Genomic DNA, 19955 nt, shown 5'->3' with positions numbered 1-19955 from the left:
TATTTAATAACTGTTAACAACAAAGTTTTGATAGTAATACCACGAGTAATATCTAATAGGTACCTTGTCAATAAAAAAAGGCAGGCTCACAATTTTTGGCGTATGTTTAGTTATGCCTACTTATACATGTTGTTTTGAACATTATGTTAGGTGAGTAAACAAACATTGTAGTCTGTAGACAATATTCTTTATTTTTAACTTGCGAATAATTAATCACACATTATTATTTATTTGAAATTGGAGTGGACAGTAGTTGAGACGATTGAGTGGTCTTTAGTCTAAAACTTGACAATATATTGATACAGTATTTTTAACCCTAGTTAAAAACCAAACACCGAAACACTGATTATAATACAATATGAAATAGTTTTTATTTTAAATACATATGTGCAATATAAATTTATTTATTTATTGTATGTATTATGAGAAAATTCCTCTTAAAAAAAAAGGTAAAGTATACAACAAAATTACAATCAAAGATACTTATAAAAAATGATAAAAATTACGAATTTTAACAACATAAAAGTACAAAGTACATAAATCATGAAAATTGTGACAATTGTGTTATATACCTACCAAATAATTTACATTCTATACAATATTAAAATCAACAATTGGTGAACATTTCAACTTTCAAGTATGTAATAGCAATTATTTAACAGTTGTAAAAATATGTGATTATTTGTATATCTAATTATGGCAATTATTATCAAACTTATCCACTATTGACTGATTTAGCGAAGAAGATTTTAGTTAATTGCAGTCTTTAAATAAACTGTAACTACCTATAACTATTGATTTTAACTAATATAATTTGCAGGCATTAGTACATTAGGCCATAAAAAAAAAAAAATAGGATTGGATACATCACTGAAAACAGTGAAAACCATACACATATGTAAAATATAAATACACTATGTACATTTTTGAAATAATAATATTGATAATATGTGAAAATAGGTAAATTAAAATTAAAAATAAATTTTATAAATTCAAATTTTGTCTTATGTTATTTATGTAAGAATACTGCTGCATATCTTTTGCTGCTTGCTGAGAACTATAATATATCTGACAGTTTAAAGAGTTACACTTTAATTCAAAGTTTCTTCCACAGCATGATCGACAGATCTATTTAAAAACATAGGTATTGTTTAAAAAAAAATGTTTTCTCATATTTAATTATTTAATTTTTACCGTTTTTAAATCATCTTGTTTTTTAGTCCATTTTGATAATAAATGGTTAAGTTGTACAATTAAATACTGAGGATTTTGTTGACATTGTTCGCAGAAACCATGCTGTGATAATTTACTACATAAAATACAATTTTGCGAAAAAAAATATTGAGACAGTGTTTGTCTCCGATTAATTGTTGTAGTAGTAGTATCCGGAAAGTGAAAATTATATTTACGAGGTAATTCTGAATACCTGAAATAAGTTTATTAAAAAAATAATTTTTCATCAATTAACAATTTGATGATTATCAGTTATTACTATGATTACCATTTGTTTATATCAACATTGAGTAAAGAAAAACATCTTTGAAGTGGTGGTATTATTGCTCTTGTGATATAATATTCTGCATTTATCCGAGCAGATTTGTCTGAAATAAAATGCCTTGGTGACCGCACAAGTTTTATTAATGGTAAACCTTTTGGTCCAGCTACAATGAGGTATGGAACTCGCTCTTTTACTCGTGGTTCAGCACGTCGGTCTACTGCAGTCCATTGTCTTAAATAAAATCAACAGTTTATATTTAAGACTTATAAATATTTTACAGTAATCATATAAATTAATTATTAAAAAAATATTTAAAAATTTACTTGGCTAACTCCAAAGCAGGTACACATGCACCTGGCCTATATTCATTGCGCCCTCTATATTCTTTAGCAAAGAGAAAATCTTGTATATTTACATTGCCTTTAAATATCTTTTTGAACTGTTTTTCAATATAACATCTTACTGCTGCAATATCTTTTGTTTCGAATAAAATACATAAACTTTTTTCTAAAATCTAAAAAAAATTAGAACTGTATGAACATAATATAATTAAATAGTTCAGGATTATAAGATCCGATAATATTCTAATTATTTCATTTTATAAAAAATATATACCTTTGACACTGCTGGACAACCATCACGGCGTACAGTTTCAATGCCTTTAGCTTCATATTTGGGTTTTTTTTGTTCAATATTTTCATACATATATCCACAATATCTTTTTTTTGTCTAAATTTTATAACATCCAATGAGTAACAAAGAACTATTTGTCTATTTATCATTGGTACACAAAAATATATGAAAACTCACTTGCAAAATGCAGGGAAGGTATACTTTCTCAAATTTCAATTTTATGGGTATAGGATTATCTTTAGTAACAATATCAGCCATTTCATTACCAATTTTAAATGCATCTTCTTTAGACCGACCTTGTAATAACACAAATATAGAATCAGTGTCACCATAGATAACTTTAGCATTCCATTTTTTTGTAGACTGAATTAATGTTATTGCTCTCTCTAAAGTTTCACGTCCTTTGCTTACAACGCTATCACCAACCTAAACGTTCATATACCCTTTTTATAATAAAACATAAAAACATATTATTTCTTTGAATTGGTACCTCAATACATGGCATTCTTCCAGAAAAATTAGCAGAAGTATATCCATATGTAACATTAGCAATTAATTTTAAACCAAGTTGTTGAGCGTTCAATATCTTATATAGATGCTTATTATTTTTTTGTTCTTTCATCAAATTTTTTACCTAAATTAATTAATTAGAGAAAAAATAAACAAATATAATAAGCATATTTTATCATTATTGTTTACCATTATTCTGGTGTCTAATATTTCTTGTAACATGGATGGTAGAATTCCTTTACAAATACTTTTTTTAACAAATGCCACTCCGGAAGGAGAAATGGTTATGTCATCAATTAATTTGAGTAAGGTTTGAAAAGGTACATTTAACTTAGTACAACCAAATTTAAATACTTCTGTTCTATTAACAGGAAATATCAGTTAATATAATTTAAAAATCATCTGTAAGTAAAGAAATTAGAATTATATTTTAATAAAAATTAAATATTTTACTAACTTTCCAAGAAGATCAATATTGCCTAAACACGTTGAAAAACAGTAGTTATAAGCTATAATAATAGAAGGGTATAAACTTTGAAAATCTAAAACTATGACCGGATCTGTATAAAATCTTGAAAATTCCAAAAACATACATACAAAAATAAACATTAGGTTAAAAATTAAAAATAAATGCATGGAAAGTTTATACTTTGATTCTGGTTCCATAATTAATGGTATACTTTGAGCTGCATTCATTTCAGCTCTTTGTTTTATACTTGGTGAAACAGCAACATAGTTCTTGTTTTTGGCTAAACGTAACATCATTGATTCTACTCTAAACTGAAAAGAGCATAATAAATAATAATTAATTATAATATTAAAACTAATAATTTGGGAAGTTTTAATAATAATATGTTCAATTATAAAGCATAAATACAAAATTTCCCCAATAAGAACTAATTTTTAGGAAATCAATTTATCATATTAAAGATGATTATTAAAAAACAATGTCATTAAATTGTATACCAATATTTATCTATAAACAGTGATGTATTTACTAGGGGAGGGAATACTAGGGGCTTACACAACCCCCAAGTTAAGATTTTTTTTTTAAAACAATCGTTTATTTTAAACTTATTGAGCAACATTTTTAATTTGTCATGATAACTTTATAAAAACAAAAAATAATCCAAGTAAAGTAATAATAAATCAGGTGGACACAGCCAGAGCTAGACAAGTCATAGAAAATTGTGCGAATATTAAACCTATTATTGAAGCCATAGCTTTATACAGAAAACAATATCTAGCACTTAGAGGACACAGAGATTCTAGTCAATTGATAATAGAACTGAGAATGTTAATGAAATAAATTTCCGATAGATATTACAATACAGAGCACCAGTGGCGTCATTTGGGGGGGGGGCAACTTGGGCATTTGCCCTAGTCTAACATTTACATCAACCTTAAGTCGGCACATTTAAAAATTATAAGAAGTCTTATTTTTAACTACTATAGTCTATAAGTCCATTGTCATAAATCATAATATTGAATATTGATATTTTATAAATAAGTTATTAATCATTTTTAATTTCATTTTAAATACTAAATTCATTAGTTGACTGAAAGATTGACTGATAACCGACCGACGTGCCGTATGCAAGTGGGCAGTTGGTACTTGGCTGTCATAAATTTAGATTTTAGACTGGCACACTGCAAAGTACCTACAAGACGTGTGGACAATGTGTACTGGTACTATGGTGTACAACTTTACTGACTAATAAGAATTATTATATTTTTAGAATAGCCAAAACAAAATAGTCAAATTACCGAACCATTTCAATAGTACCCACATATTACATAAGAATATCAGATAAGACCTACTCGCTAAATATAACATACATGTTATTATGATGTAAATAAATAATAATTATGTTTCATTCCATTTTGGTTAATCGTCTCAATCGTCGATCACGGCTCCCGAGTGGTATTTTGTATTTCTGTATTCAACGGATTATCATTATTTTACTTGTTATTTTATATTATGAACAATAAACGTACTAAGGTACAATGTTTAGCCTGTGGTAGTTCATTTGGCCATGAATACCGCCGAAAACATGAACTTAACATTCATGGCGGTAGTCAAGTAAAAGTGAAAGACGTTAGTCTTGGTGTAGCCAACAATCCCTTTGCTGCTGCCCGATTGAACTTCGAACGCAAAGTAAGATATCTCCAATTAAATATTTAATTATGTTTGTAATATTATAATTTATATTGTCGTTTTATGTTTTTGTGTAAATAAGTATTTTATTCGGTAGTAGGTACTTTAACAAGTATGCTAATCATATTTCTTTTACTAGGTATCTAAAGGTGACTCAGATAATGTTTCATTAAATAAAAAATGTATAAATAACGCAAATTCTTATAATGAAACTGTTGTAAGTGAAGTAAGTAAAATATAATCTTATTAGGTATTAGGTACTAAAATAAGTATGCTAACTATATTTTTTTTTGCTAGGTATCTAAAGGTGACTTAGATAATGTCTCATTAAATACAACAACATGTGTAAATAATGCAAATTCTTATAATGAAACTGTTGTAAGTGAAGTAAGTAAAATATAATCTTATTAGGTATTAGGTACTAAAATAAGTATGCTAACTATATTTTTTTTTGCTAGGTATCTAAAGGTGACTCAGATAATGTCCCAATTAATTCAAACTGTGTGAACAAAATCTCAATTGATATATCAACTTCTAAGAATGATAGTCCGGTGCAACCAGTACTCAATGTCTTCCCATCAACTAATGGTAGGAGGTTTTCTGCTATGTGGTATACATATAATTGGATTGAGTATTCTATCGCTGAGGATTTAATTTATTGTTTTGCTTGTCGTCATTTCTCATCGCTTATGAACAACCCAGGAACCATTATAGGGAAAATACCATTTGTTAATTACGGTTTAAAATGCTGGAAAGAACCAAAACAAACTTTAAATAGCCATTGTAGAAATAAGAAGCATTTATTAAGTATGACTCGTTGGGTCGATTATCGTAATATTCAAAAAAATGTACAACAATCAATTGCTTGTAATCTGAATAAAGCCAGACAACAGGATATTTATGAGAATCGATTGCATGTTCATTTTTTGTTAAAATCTGCACTATTTCTAGCTAAACAAGGGTTAGCTTTTCGCGGTCACAATGAGATGACTAGTTCAAACAACAAAGGTAATTACTTAGAATTATTAGAAACGTTTGCTGATGATAAACTTCTAGTTCGCCTACGTTCAAGATATGGACATTATACAAGTCCCAGTTACCAGAATGATTTAATAAAAGTACTGGCTGAATGCACTAAACAAAATATTTTGAACAAAATGTCATTACTGGGAGCTTTTGCTATTCTTGTTGATGAAACAAAAGATGCTTCCAAAAAAGAACAATTAAGTTTTGTGTTACGGTTTGTTGATAAAGATTTTGATGTTTATGAGCACGCACTAGGATGTTTTCATATGACAAAATCAACTGCCCAAAGTTTATCAGATGAAATATTAAAAATTGTAAGTGAAAATAAATTGGATATTAATAAATGTGTAGCTCAGTGCTATGATGGTGCCAGTGTCATGAGTGGTTGCTTCACTGGTGTTCAAACAAGAATACAATCGATTGTTCCACAAGCAATATATATTCATTGTTATGCGCATCGTTTGAATCTCTGTTTAGTGCATACATTAAATAGTGTTTCTGCTATAAGTGAATTTTTCCAAACAGTTCAAGGTATTTACAAGTTTATTATGAATAGTCAAAATCGCTATGAATTATATGTTGAAGTACAAAAACAAAAAAAACTAGAAATAATTCATTTAGAAAGGTTAGTAGAAACTCGGTGGGCCTATTGGTACAAATCATTAAAGAAAATCAATATTCGCTTTAAGGAAATTCGTGAAGTTCTCAATGTACTATCATCAAATGGTGATGAAAAATCTAGGGTTATGGCAATAGGATATCTTAAAGAAATATCATCCCAGAGATTTATATCAATCCTAATTTCTATGGAATCTATTCTAGAAATAGTTCACTGTACATCAAATGAATTACAAAATAGTAAACTTTTACTTCCTTCTGCTATTCACCTAATAAATGTAACCAAACAAAATTTGTTGAATATGCGTTCAAATGGAGTTTGGGAAAAACTTGAAAAAAAAATTGTAGCTAAAGCTAAAGAAAATGATATAGAAGTAGACATTAAAAAAATCCAGAAAAGGAAGCAAGTTCTTAACAAGAATCTTCAAAATTATTTTATTTCATCAACTGTGGGCAAAAACATTTCAAAATTTACTTCTTTTCAAGACTTAAAAACAAATATTTATTTTGAAGCAATTGACAGGTTAGTTAAAAGATAATATATTAATATGTATAGATAATCATTCCTTTTTAATAATAAAACAAATAATATCTTAATTAATTAATTTTCAGATTTACAGTTGAATTAAATACAAGATTTTCAAATGATGTATGCAATATATTAATGGTGACAGATGTTTTTAATAGTTCTAGTTCTGAATTTTTTAATCCGGATTCAATTCATTTAAAACACTTTATTGAACATTACAAGTATTTTAATATCGATAAATGTCTTTTATCATCAGAATTTTTAACTGCTAAAACCTTATGTCTTAAAGAAAACTATGAAAACTTGGATCTTTATAATATTTCGCATCTACTCAATAAAGTTCATAATGCTTTTCCTGAAACATTAAAAATAATTTCAATCTTAATGACTTTGCCAGCAACAACAGCTACAAATGAAAGATTTTTCTCTTCTCTTAAAAGAGTAAAAAATTATTTAAGGTTAACTATGGGAGATGATAGGTTAAGTGACCTTTTAGTTATTAATGTTGAAAGCACTGAAGCCTCTAAAATAAATTTAGGTAAAGCTGTTGATAAATTTGCACATTTAAAAGAGCGCCGTTATCCTTTAATAGCTTAATATAATTATTACATTTTACATTATAAAAATAAGTAATTGATCTTTAATAAATAATGTTTATTGTTAATTTTGTTGTTGTATTTTTTAAAGAATTATATTATATTATTAATCAAGATGTTTAGTATTTACATTATGTGACTGTAAATACTGCTAACTACTTGTAAATCAGTATTAAAAGGTACCTATTACCTATTTATTATTTATTTACACATAACTCAATTATTCTATTTGACTTTAATTCGAATAATAATAAATACTTGACAAAATTGTTTATTTTTAATACTTCAAAACCCTGTGTGTGACGTTCATATATCTGAACATTTACCCTTCCACCCCCCTCACCTACTATGGCACTATCCTATGTGAATCTACGTGGACAAATTTCGAGTCGGCAAATCAGTGAGTAGTTGCCCTAGTCTAACAAAAACTGAAATGACGCCACTGCAGAGCACTTGGTGATACACATTTGAGAAATGTTTTTGAAAATCCAGGGCATCAAAATAAATATATTAGTTCCATAAGTCAAAACGCTAATATAGGAAAATGTTTCACTATTATTGCTGATGAAACCGCCAATGTATGTATCGGGTGTCAAACAAGTTTCGTTATGTGCTAGATACATAGATTTAGAAAAAAACATTTTACAGGAAGATTTTTCACAGTTTGTTACCACTTATGATTTATCTGGAGCAGGATTAGCATGATGAAAAGATTGATGATTTAGCAAATAAAAACAGAAAACTTGATTTTATAATTTGACTACACCCCCCCCCCTCAAAAAAAAAAAAAAAAAAAGTTGTAAATGTCTATAAAGTATCAATAAAATCATAAAAACTATAATTTATTTTAAGAACAATTACTTACTTGTGAACCTCTTGACAGTACTTCATAAAATTGTATACCAAATAATTTTGCAAGTTCACTTGTTCGACCTATTATATCTAGTTGTTGCAAAATATTTATAGTGCTTTCAACTTTAAACAGATAATAATCCATAGTCAACCACCTAAATATAATTAAACATAAAAAAAAATGAATTACATAATAACTAACCTATAAGTTTGTTTTAGTGGTAAATACAAAAACACATAATAATTATTGAAATTTAAGAGACAGAAATCAAGATTTTTAACATTCTACTCAAATACTTCAACCAAGCTAATGATATTAAAATATTTTTAATTATTAATTGTTTATAGTAATAAGAATTTCTGAAATATTAAGTTTTATTTAAATTTATATGTATAAAAAATTAATTTTAATTTTGTTGTTATATTTATAACATTGTTCAAGTTAGTTCTACTTTCAAAAAATATATATCTATTACCTGTAAAAAAGTGTATTATGATCCCACCAAAATGAAAGTGTTTGATAAGAATAACTGGGTACTCTTTGATGTAGTATAAGGTAAACCATATTTTCAAATGTATAACTTTGAACTGACAACTAAAACAAAAAGTACTTAAAATATGTTTCAACAACTTAAATGAAATTATTTAACTTCATGTCGCAATAATCTCCAAACGTCAAGAACAATTCGTCCTTTTATTTTCATTTCTTCATTATATTCAGAAGTATGTTCGTTTTCTGTAATTAGTCTAGACAATTCTTTATTCATATTACGTCCTAAATGACGACATCTATCTCTCAAATAACCCCATGAATGCATTTCTATCTAATATTAGTAAAATAAAAATAATGTTATTAAAATCAATAAACAAAATGTGTTAAACCAGCGTTTCCCAAATTAAAAACAATAATAAATAATAATACTAAATTGATTGCTTAATTTTCTGAACTAAACTCAATTTACGTTTGCGGACCTCTCTGGTATATGTGCCGATCCCTAGGAGTCCGCGGACCACAGTTTGGGAAACGCTGTGTTAAACCATTTAAATGTAACATATATTAAATTAGTAGAGATAATTTATAACATGTAATACATATTATACAGTGAGTATTGCTTACTTCATAGCCACAAATAACTTCAGGATCCCAATTATTTACCAATTGAAAAAATGTATTCACTAACTCAATTTCATCATTACAAACAGTTATTTGTGATTTAAAATTTGAAAAACCATTAAATTTATTATTTATTTGATTCACCAAAATAGAACCTGATAAATTTAAATGTACATAATGTATTGAAATGTAAGATTTTTTTCAAATAAATTTACCTGTTCTTAAAGAATTTTCTGATGTAATAAAAATAGTATAAAAAATGCCTTGTATACAATCATATTCTGGATCTGGATTCATATTAATTCTAGTTTGTGTATGTAATTCCATTGTTATAATAGTAAGGTTGTCATTCTAAATAAAAAAAATAATCATACTTTTAGTTATAAATATTATATTATAATGCATTAAAAAAAATTAAAATTAAATACATTGCTTGTATTTTCTGAATCAATACAAAAGTTGTGGGAACTTTGACCAATATGTATTCCATCTAAAATATTGCTATCTGAACTGTTGGTAGTTCTAAGTGAATTAAAAAATTCAGTTCTTGAATCATTACTTGCATCTGCCTAAAATATATATATTATTGTTTTTTAAAAACCTTTATTTGGATTATAGTTTTGTTTATTTTCTCACATTTAATGACTCCAGAAAAAGAGTGCTAAGTTTTCTTTTTGATTTCAAGCATTTATTCACTCTTTTAAATGGTGTATAAGGTGAAGAGGTATAGAATTTGTTTTGACTAGAATTTGGTGTTATACGATTGATGTTTTTCAACAATATTGATTTTGAAAGTGAATCAGGAGTTATAAGACCCTTACGTTTATTACTTTCTAAATTTTTTTTTATACGTTTGTATTTTGGATAACGTGTTTCTAACCATTTTAATGCTACTAAATATGATGGTGGTTGCTTTAATGGTTCTAAAACTATATTGCTTTCTGAAGCAAAAAAATGTATATCATTACTAACAGGAAAACTTAATGACAATAGATTTTTTCTAATATTTTCAATGACATTATTATGTTGAAGTTGAAATTGTTTATTGTAACGAGTGTTTTTAAATGTATCAATAAAACTTAGACAATCATCATATGTAGGAGGTTTTGAATTTAACGTCCACAGTGTACTTGAAATACTAGTATTATCATTATCATCAGTAAAAGATACATAATTTAATGTGTTATTGTCATAGATTTCTACAGAACTATTTGAACTACGAAACATATCATTTGTTTGATTACTGTTTGTTTCTTCATCATTATAATTTACCATAATTGTTCTGAAAAATTTACAATAATCTATATAAATTTGGTTAAACAATAATATTATAAACTGGTATTAACTGATTATTATCGGATATAAGTAAACTGGAATTATCCTCATCAATATTGGACATAATTAATGAATTCTTTATCTGGGTTTGATTTGAAGTAATACTATTTTCCAAATTTTGAGATAAACTATAACATAAAAAAATAGTAATTAATAATGAAAATAAATAGGTTGCAAACAATAAATCAAAATTAAAATAATAGTATTGTTAAGTAATAAGTAACTGAAATGTAAAATACTTTTCATTTAATTGCATCATAGATATAGATAATTCTTCATTTTCAGAATCATTTCCATCTTCATTTGAAATATTGTGACAGAGAATACTATCTTCATTTTTAGAAGCAATTGTTTCTTTCATTAATAAATTCATTAAATCAATGCTTTGACTATCCCCTAAATTATACAAGTATAATTTATAATTGTTAGAAAAATGAGGTAAATATAAAAATATACAAATATTTGATAGCTAATATACCTAAAAAATGTACCTATTATATTAATCTTAAGAAGTGGGGTATATATATTTATAGTTGAGGTGGAGTATTGAGGAATTTAACCACAACTCCCTTTTTCAAAAAAAAAAAAAAAAATTAAAAATATAAATATACTTTACTTTAAATAAGAATAGTCTTCAGCAACGATCAGTTTACGTTGGGCGGCGGTCAGACAACACCCGTTTGTCCTAACCTACCTCCCACCTACCTGTATGCCTGCTGTATTTTAAAGCCACGCCCATGCGCACAAGTTGGCAGCTAAAAACTGTTCTGATTTGGAATAGAGTATAATGGTATGATAGTATATATATAAATAAAACAAGCAAAAAAATATCAAACTATTCACAATATTTAAAATCAATAGATATTTATGTGAGTTTGACTAAAAATTACTAAAACTTATCCTATTAATTTATGATGGAATTTTTTTATTGTCTTATAACCATCTTTTATATAGAGTTACTGTATTATGTATTTAATATTTTAGTATACAATTTATAAAAAGTATTAACTAACATAATATCTTCATAAACCATTCTTCAAGAAATACATAATATCTTGGATTTTTTTTTAATGGATTTTTGTTCCAGTTTTAATTAAAATAAGTAACTACTGAATACATTAAATACAGAATGGAGTGCATGTACAATACAATTTTAAAATGATACTAAATAATAATTTAACTTATTATTATTTAATACAAAATGTAATTTTAATTATTAAATTAATTTGATCTCAATATCTGTGAATATTTGTGTACTTATTTAACTAATTCAAATATATATATTTATTTTTTGCATATTTTAATGGTATTAAATAAATAAATCAGTGCATTAACATTTTATATATTTTTAAATCATATGATAATAAAAAATAAAAACAAATGATAAACGTTAAAAATGTATAAGCACCTCATTAATGATGCAAAAAATGTATTTTTATTTTTATTAGAAAACCCAACATGAACCCTTAAACGTAAAACCAAAACCCCTTTACCCAAGAAAAAAATTGTATTTACTTTCTTAACCACTGTTCTTAAGCATTTATTTAATGAATGTTTAAAACCACAATAAGCTATATAATTTTATCTTAAGATAATTAGCCACATTATTCAAAAAAGAGATTGAGCCATGGCCCGACTTTAACATGGAGTTCGACTCCATTGTATAGAAAATATAAATATATTTAAACGTTTTAAAAAAAAAATCATTTATAACTTACAAGAAGTTTGAGACTGGAAAACTTGTGATAAATTAATTACTAAATCTTCATTTACTGATATTTCTAGCTCTGGCAATGTCTTTTTAGCAATATTTTTTTTCTGCAAAACACAAATATTTTCAATCACACATAAATATAAAAATGTATACAGCAATTACTATGAAAAATTTGACTAACATGTTAATAGAAATATATAATATGAAAGTTAATATTATATTTTAAGTATATCAACTTATGCTGTTCTAAAATCCATTGTACATTATTTTGAAATGAAATGAAATTTTTATTAAACTTAGATAGATTAGAATTGATGTAAGCAATAAAAAAAAATGTTTAAAATAATTAAAATAAATAGTATATGATTTAAAACATTGAAAAATTACTTTTATTTTTCTCATTTTCTTTTTTAATTCAATACCAAACTCAATTTCTATATTTGATGGAACAATTAATTTCCTTTCTCCACTAAATACTTCAAGTCCTTTCCTTGTTACATTCAAGTCTGAAGATAACTTATTTATTTGTTCCCGAATATTGACCAAACCAGAATTTTCCAATTCTCCTATAAATAATAATAATAAATTGATCAATAAATATATATATATTTATTAAGTTTTAGAATAAAAAAAATGTAGATACCATTAATTAGTATAGGATTTAAGATGTGGATAGCTTGTACATCCATTTCATTAGTACACCGACTAGTTTTTAAAAGCCTAAGAATATAAATATTTAAATAAATTAAAGAACAAAAAAAATGTTGTGAAACTTCTATTTAATAAAAATAACTAATTAATTAGTATTTGAATTGGAACAAAAAAACCACAAAAGATAATACATTAACTATCAATCTGAAAAATCAATACCTAGTAAAATGTAATTAAAATTAAACAATTTTTTTTAAATAATATACATTTATAAAAGGAATAAGTACTTCTTCCTCTTAGATTATCTTAAAATTACAAATAGCCAATAAGTAAGTTATTCCAATTTAAAATATTTCGAACACACATACGAAGTTTTACTTATTTCAATGCTTTACACAATATATAAAAATATATTATTATCTTTAGATTTCAAAAATAATACCATTGATCATAAAAAAAATTAACACTAAGTTAATAGGTACCTATTGAAAAATAACACCAATAAATGGTAAAAAAAATTGACTAACAAGTATTTTTTCACCTAACTTACCCTTGTTCAACAGAATTCCTATACTTGACAGCAGATAGTTTTATATAATTCATTCCATGAAGATTATAATCTATCATAAACTGTAAATGATATGGTATATGTGCTTCGTGAGGCTGGAATATTGTGTTACAAATAGCTCTATTCTAAAAATAAAAATATTAATATTAATATTAAAAATCCTGAACAAAGTATTACATTTAAATGATAAGTATAGAATATAATGTATAATGTGATACTAAAATTATACAAATATATTATTTACTTGTAATAAATCAACAGCAATTTTAGCAGAGTATGGATTGTAAAAAAGAATTTTTAAAAATTTAGTGTTTTCACTATGGTAGCCATAAAACGATCTGAAAATATTAATATTTAAAATATATAGGTGGGCTAATAAAGGAATTATTAAACTTACTTTCCACATACTGTAATAATATTATGAATATGTTTAGATTTTGAATTTGTGGATCCAATAGCCAAGCATAATGCTTTATCGAGACTATTTCCAAAATTGTATAAGATCTCTTGATTTTTGGTTTCATATGATTCTTCTAATGGAATAAATATATAAGGAAATACACCATGTACGTGTAGACAGCATTTTTCACCTAAACATTTAAAAATAAGTAATAAGCTAATAACTTATTGTTATTTTTCCAGTAGTCTAAAACATAATGATAATATAAACCAAAATAAACTAAAAAACTAAATCTTTCATTTTTTAAACAAACATATCCTTATAATTACCGTTTGGCGTACATCCAAACACTCTAAGAACAGGAACCTGAAGTATCTGTGTTCCCCAAAACTCTGAGTATAGAGAATCAAAACCGTCAACAGGATTACTCATGTAATGGTCTATTGTGACCAAGCTCACATTTTGAACAACGTTAGCATTCTCCATAATTGGATAGGTATTTTTGTATTTACTTTGTTATTATGTTATATTATAATGGAAAAAAATCCCATTTATTTCGCAAAGGCGAAAATTAATTTAATTTGATAATTAAGTATTTATAAAAAAGCAACGGCGTAACTCCGAAAATTAGTTAGCGATAGCTGAGGACCTGTTTGAAGTAGTTCTATGGTATGATACACGATCAGAGACTAATAGTGATTAGAGGGTGAATATTTTAGTTTTAAGAATATCGTTATCCAGAACACAAATATAGATAATATCTGTGATTCAGACTCCAGTTATGGAGTAAAAGGAAGAGAGTAAGCCTATGACTCCAAAGTCCAGATCGACCAGATCACGGTGGTCTCGGAAAGTTTGAAGAGTAGAGTAATAGCACAGAGCCACAGAATATAACAGAATAGATAACATGGTATTTCATCTAGTCTGTGAGAACACTGAGAAATGATACTATATAGTATCTGTCACAGAATATAATAATCTGTGCTGAATTTCTATGTTATCAATTCTGTGATATCATAAATTTATAATAATATTGATAATAGTTGTATTATTGACCAATATACTTATATTATAAACTATTATAATATTATTTATATTGTATCGTAGTCAATAGTCATCGTACTCCCACAGACCTTAGTTCCGTACAATTAATTTAATTCAATTAAATCTATTCTAGTATTCTACAGACTATTACAAGTAGTAGGACCGTAGACATATAAATAATAATTAATTCTTTGTTGTATATCTATGGTGTATGAATTTGACTTTACGTTATCTATTTAAGTTACTAATTACAATAAATTACTCACAAAGTTACAACCATTGATTTTATACTGTATAAAGTCAATCGTTACAACTATTTAGAAGTTGTCAGTCATAATAAGTAGTTACTAGTTAACGCTATAGCACAGATGGCTGTCGGTATCGTCGAGTCGATTGAAACTTAATGAATAAAGTTAAACCAACCTAATTCCAAGACAACATTATCGGCATTATCGTTTATGAAATTTATATTGCTCACGATGACTTTTTTTACTATTCTTTAGTAATTCATTTTTGACTAGAGTAGGTCGCTGAAATTAAAATTGTTTTTGACTGGACTTCATCGTTGTCATAAGAGATAGTAAAAATCATATTAATTGTTATTCATGTTTAAATTACCTTTGCCACTTTACATTAAAATGTCCACAGGCGTACCGATTTGATACTTGACAAACTATAAATCCCTTAAATTTGAACTTATGTCTACAAAATTGTCTTGAGCACTAACTTTAGATGTGGAAGTGATATGGTCGGATTCATCATCAACAAACATGGCTAATGGAAACCAATGGATGGATCCAGCGTTTTATAAAAGCATGACTAATGAACAAGGTACCGTATTAAACTGTAATCAGTATCATTAAACATTAGATTTAAGATAAATTTATATTATCTAGTGGATTGGGCAAATTTGGCTCAACAATGGATTAAAATGAAAGAAACTTCACCTGCCATGGCTCCTGGACAACAAGTGAAGATGCCACCTTTTGAACACAATTTGGTTAAACTTGGTCAACATATAGAACCTCAGAATCCATCAAACATAGCATCAGTAACAAATAAAATGCTTGGTAATCATAATATTATTAGTTCTGTTACAAGTTAGTAGTTAACCATTAATTGGTATGACAATTTATTTATCCATTAATATTTTTTTTAAACATTTATTTTCCAGGAAATAATATTGAAAAACCAAAAGCATGGAATACATGGACTTGGCAGCAACAACAGCAATGGAATTGGGCATCTTCTTCAACAGCTCCATCAAATAAAGCACCTATTATAGAGTCAGTTAATTCACCTCCTATGTTATCCGAACCACCTCCATATTTCCCAATGATGACACCAAACAAACCATTTCTACATAATGTAAGTAGAAATTTTTAATAATCTGAATTATTTTTTCTTATTTATACTATTTTAGAACTATTGGGCAGCACCCAACAGTAGAGTTCTACCACCTACTGAATCAGATCAATGGAATAAAATTAGTATGATTTCAAACGTGGATAGTAGAACTCAAGATCCATCATTTATTGGTAAGTATAATTCTATATTATGATATTTTATTATTAAACTAGCAACAAAACAAAATAATTTTTTGTTACATTAAAATAATATTTTTTAATTATAATAATATTTATAATAAGATGCGGCAAAACGAAAGCAATTGCCTGCTTGGATTCGAGAAGGACTTGAAAAAATGGAAAGAGAAAAACGGCGTAAAATTGAGCAAGAACAATCGTTTGATGCACCTGATTATTCTCACTCTATGAATGAAAATATTACTCAAGAATTATCTAACGTATATAAAAAAATTTTATTGATTCTGTTATGAGTTATTAATATTATAAAAATGTTTTGATTTTTTTTTTTTTTTTTAGTTGCCTAATAACTTTGATCAGGAAACTCAATTAGCTGATGTTGATATTGAACATGTATCTTCTGATTACATTAATACTACTGAACCCAGAAAAACTGAATTTGTGAAGAATGACCCTTCTCCTATTATTCCACGTAAGACTAAAGCTCAAATCTGGGAAGATACGGTAATACAGTTTTTAACATTTACCTGTATTTACAATGAACAATAATAGTTTTAAGTTACTATTGTTTCTTATGTTTGTATTTTAAAATACTTACAGTAGTAATTGTATTAGAATTAAATTATTTCAGATGTTAAATCTACGAAAAATTCTTACAAAATTGTTAATGGATGTTACTAATGATATGATGTTAAGTGTAGTTAAAGAAGTGCTAAAAACTGCTCTACAAACAGGTAATATGTATTAATAATTATAACTCTATAGTCTGTTCATAAAATAGCTGGATATAGTAAGTACATGAGTAAATAAATATATAAATAAAATATATATTTTTAAATGTTATTATCAAAATCACAATATGCCTTGTAACAGATATTCAAGGAAATCAAAACCAAACATCATTAGCTGGTAAACTGGGTAAGTTGTTGATATTATTATATATTTGTATACAATCCAATTCTACATTTCTATATTAATGTACTAATACCATTACTTGAATCTAAGTTAAAATATACTTATTTTGAAGTTATAAATAATCATTCATAAACAAAAGCTATAAATATATATATTATTTATTTGTACTATATATTAATATTTTTTTAATTTTAACCAATATTTTTATGTTATACATCATCTACAAATTTATTTGTTTGCATATAACTTGCTATAAATAAAAATGTTTACTAAAGGGCTTGGAGTTTATGGTTCAGAATCTGAGTCATCAGACGAAAGTGATAAAGAACAACACATATCTGGTCATAAACATTTAAAACAAGATTCTGATGAAGATATTCAAGTATATTTACTTTGTTTCAATTGATTAATATTTTTGAAAATCAAACATTTTTTGCAATTGATAACATATTTAGGAAAGAATATTGAAACGCCAACGTGAGTTCAGTAATATTGAAGCCAGAATATTAACAGAATTGGATCAATTAGAAGCCAAGGAAAAACTTGTGAGATCTAAATTTGATAATAGTATCAAGTTAAATGAAGAAATTAATGATAATGGTAGTCAGGTAGTGGAAAACATTCAGACAAAAGGTAAAATTATGTTTCATTTATTTAATGTGTATAATAAACAAGTTTGTAGTTTAGAATTCAATATTGCAGAGTTAAAAATGGGTTGAATAAATAAGATTAAAAAATAATTAACTAATATTTGGTAATTGAGATTTTTTTTTATTATTGTTGTTAATTTAAACACAAGTATAAACTATTTTAAATATAAGGATTCATTATATTAATATCATGCAATCAAAATATTAATATTAATATATAATCTAAAAATATAATTTTTTTAAATTAATCTATATTTATAATATTGATTTATTAAAATATGATTTACTGTAATCTTGTATTTCAGTATGCAATGGAGATGAACAATCTAGCAAAAAGATGAATGAAAGACATGATAAAATAAAAAAAGAATTAACTAATGATTTGATTATTAAAAATGAAAAAAAGAAAAAGAAATCTAAAACTAAAAGGTCATCAAGTTCTAGTTCATCAAGCAGGAGTAGTGATACTATAAACAGTGTTAATACCGACAATAAATACAGCTTTAAAAAAAATGACAAAATTAAATCGAAATTCTCAAACAAAAAAACTCCAACAGTTAGTGTAAAAAGAAAACGAAGATCGCGTTCTAGAAACAGAAGTAGAGCTCACTCGATATCAAAACGTAGTAGATCGCATTCAAGACATAGTAGTAAATCACGTTCAAAACATTATGATAAAAGATCTCCACATAGTTTTAGATCAAGACGAAGTCGATCACCACTTTCACGTCATTCATATTCCAGAAAACATAAAAGCAAAAGAAATAGTTCTTCTAGTTCAAACGAATCAAAAAATAATAAACATCGGTATAGACGATAATGTTCTGGTCAAAATGTTATTTTAAAATTCGTTATCGTTATTTTATTGAAATTTACTCAATACAATTTTACATTACACACAATATTCTGTGTTACACATCATTTTTAAAATACTTCTAGGTTTGTTCTTAATAAATTAAAAGGTCAAAAACATAAATAATATGCTTTTAATTTAGTGTAGTAGTCAATATTAAATTATTATTGGAATTTTATATTCTTATCTCAGTCAATAAAAATTAATGTTGTACATTCATTTTTAATGTATGCAATGCTCAAAAACATAATAAATTTATAATTTATTTATTTATTTATTAAAAATGAGTAGCATAATAATACTAAATCTCATTATGTACATACTAAATCATACCTTTAACATTTTAATGTTTTTGTATTTTTCTTTTTGAGAATATTCGCATTTGTTTTTCTTTCTGTATAAATTGTTAATGTAGTTACATTCATTTTATTATGCATACTAATGATTAGATTATAACTTGATTATATATTATTATGTTTTAAATTGTACATACTTGATAAATTATCATTCTCATAAAGACCTGTACGTTAGGTAATTATATTAATTATATACAATAACCAAAATAAATAAATTTATCAGTTTTTAAAGCATTGTTATTATTTTTATCAGAATTGATGATAAACTGGTAAAAAATTAATGGTTATTTATTTCTGCAATTGTAAATACCCATTGAAAATATAATTATCTACAAAATGTCTTCTTGTATACTCTGTTGAAGATAGCTTTCAAACTTATTAATTCAACCAT

At 25.9% G+C, this 19955-nt stretch overlaps 4 protein-coding genes across 10 annotated transcripts; 3 read left to right on the top strand and 1 right to left on the bottom strand.

Annotated features, from left to right (window-relative positions):
• Nucleotides 1-346: 346 nt before the first annotated feature.
• LOC132919802 (DNA polymerase zeta catalytic subunit) lies at nt 347-19560 on the bottom strand. 4 transcript variants are annotated; one of them, XM_060981662.1, is made up of 26 exons: nt 19542-19560; nt 14211-14392; nt 14047-14140; nt 13785-13927; nt 13227-13303; nt 12971-13149; nt 12588-12687; nt 11109-11265; nt 10881-10997; nt 10171-10816; nt 9963-10103; nt 9750-9885; nt 9538-9689; nt 9071-9244; nt 8897-9015; nt 8434-8575; nt 3291-3421; nt 3099-3212; nt 2831-3002; nt 2622-2765; nt 2309-2557; nt 2114-2227; nt 1822-2012; nt 1502-1729; nt 1195-1426; nt 347-1128 (listed from the first exon to the last, which is right to left on the bottom strand). In XM_060981662.1, exons 2-26 carry the CDS (start codon nt 14324-14326, stop codon nt 985-987), a joined length of 4212 nt encoding a protein of 1403 aa, XP_060837645.1. In that variant the 5' UTR covers nt 14327-14392; nt 19542-19560; the 3' UTR covers nt 347-984. The 4 variants fall into 4 exon arrangements, with proteins under 4 accessions (XP_060837645.1, XP_060837643.1, XP_060837644.1 ...); XM_060981660.1 differs by lacking the exon at nt 19542-19560 and adding an exon at nt 14532-15130 and having other exon boundaries at nt 14200-14392; XM_060981661.1 differs by lacking the exon at nt 19542-19560 and adding an exon at nt 14532-14671.
• Nucleotides 4227-6314, top strand: LOC132921669 (zinc finger MYM-type protein 1-like). The gene is made up of 5 exons (XM_060984820.1): nt 4227-4799; nt 4939-5025; nt 5097-5186; nt 5258-6139; nt 6303-6314. Exons 1-5 carry the CDS (start codon nt 4623-4625, stop codon nt 6312-6314), a joined length of 1248 nt encoding a protein of 415 aa, XP_060840803.1. The 5' UTR covers nt 4227-4622.
• LOC132921305 (uncharacterized) lies at nt 6299-7877 on the top strand. The gene is made up of 2 exons (XM_060984263.1): nt 6299-6966; nt 7056-7877. The coding sequence occupies exons 1-2, from the start codon at nt 6374-6376 to the stop codon at nt 7567-7569; spliced, it is 1107 nt and encodes a 368-aa protein (XP_060840246.1). The 5' UTR covers nt 6299-6373; the 3' UTR covers nt 7570-7877.
• LOC132919803 (arginine/serine-rich protein PNISR-like) lies at nt 15271-19795 on the top strand. Of its 4 annotated transcripts, none has more exons than XM_060981667.1 (12): nt 15271-15455; nt 15895-16077; nt 16143-16346; nt 16421-16614; nt 16670-16784; nt 16896-17050; nt 17130-17294; nt 17422-17524; nt 17664-17708; nt 17981-18087; nt 18161-18338; nt 18661-19795. In XM_060981667.1, the coding sequence occupies exons 2-12, from the start codon at nt 16017-16019 to the stop codon at nt 19173-19175; spliced, it is 1842 nt and encodes a 613-aa protein (XP_060837650.1). In that variant the 5' UTR covers nt 15271-15455; nt 15895-16016; the 3' UTR covers nt 19176-19795. The 4 variants fall into 4 exon arrangements, with proteins under 4 accessions (XP_060837650.1, XP_060837649.1, XP_060837648.1 ...); XM_060981666.1 differs by having other exon boundaries at nt 15271-15826; XM_060981665.1 differs by having other exon boundaries at nt 15271-16077.
• Nucleotides 19796-19955: the final 160 nt, after the last annotated feature.

This window comes from Rhopalosiphum padi, chromosome 2 (assembly GCF_020882245.1).
Source record: "Rhopalosiphum padi isolate XX-2018 chromosome 2, ASM2088224v1, whole genome shotgun sequence".
Lineage (NCBI taxonomy): Eukaryota > Metazoa > Arthropoda > Insecta > Hemiptera > Aphididae > Rhopalosiphum > Rhopalosiphum padi.
Note: the sequence above shows the minus strand (reverse complement) of the source record. Positions and strands in the feature narration are given on the sequence as shown.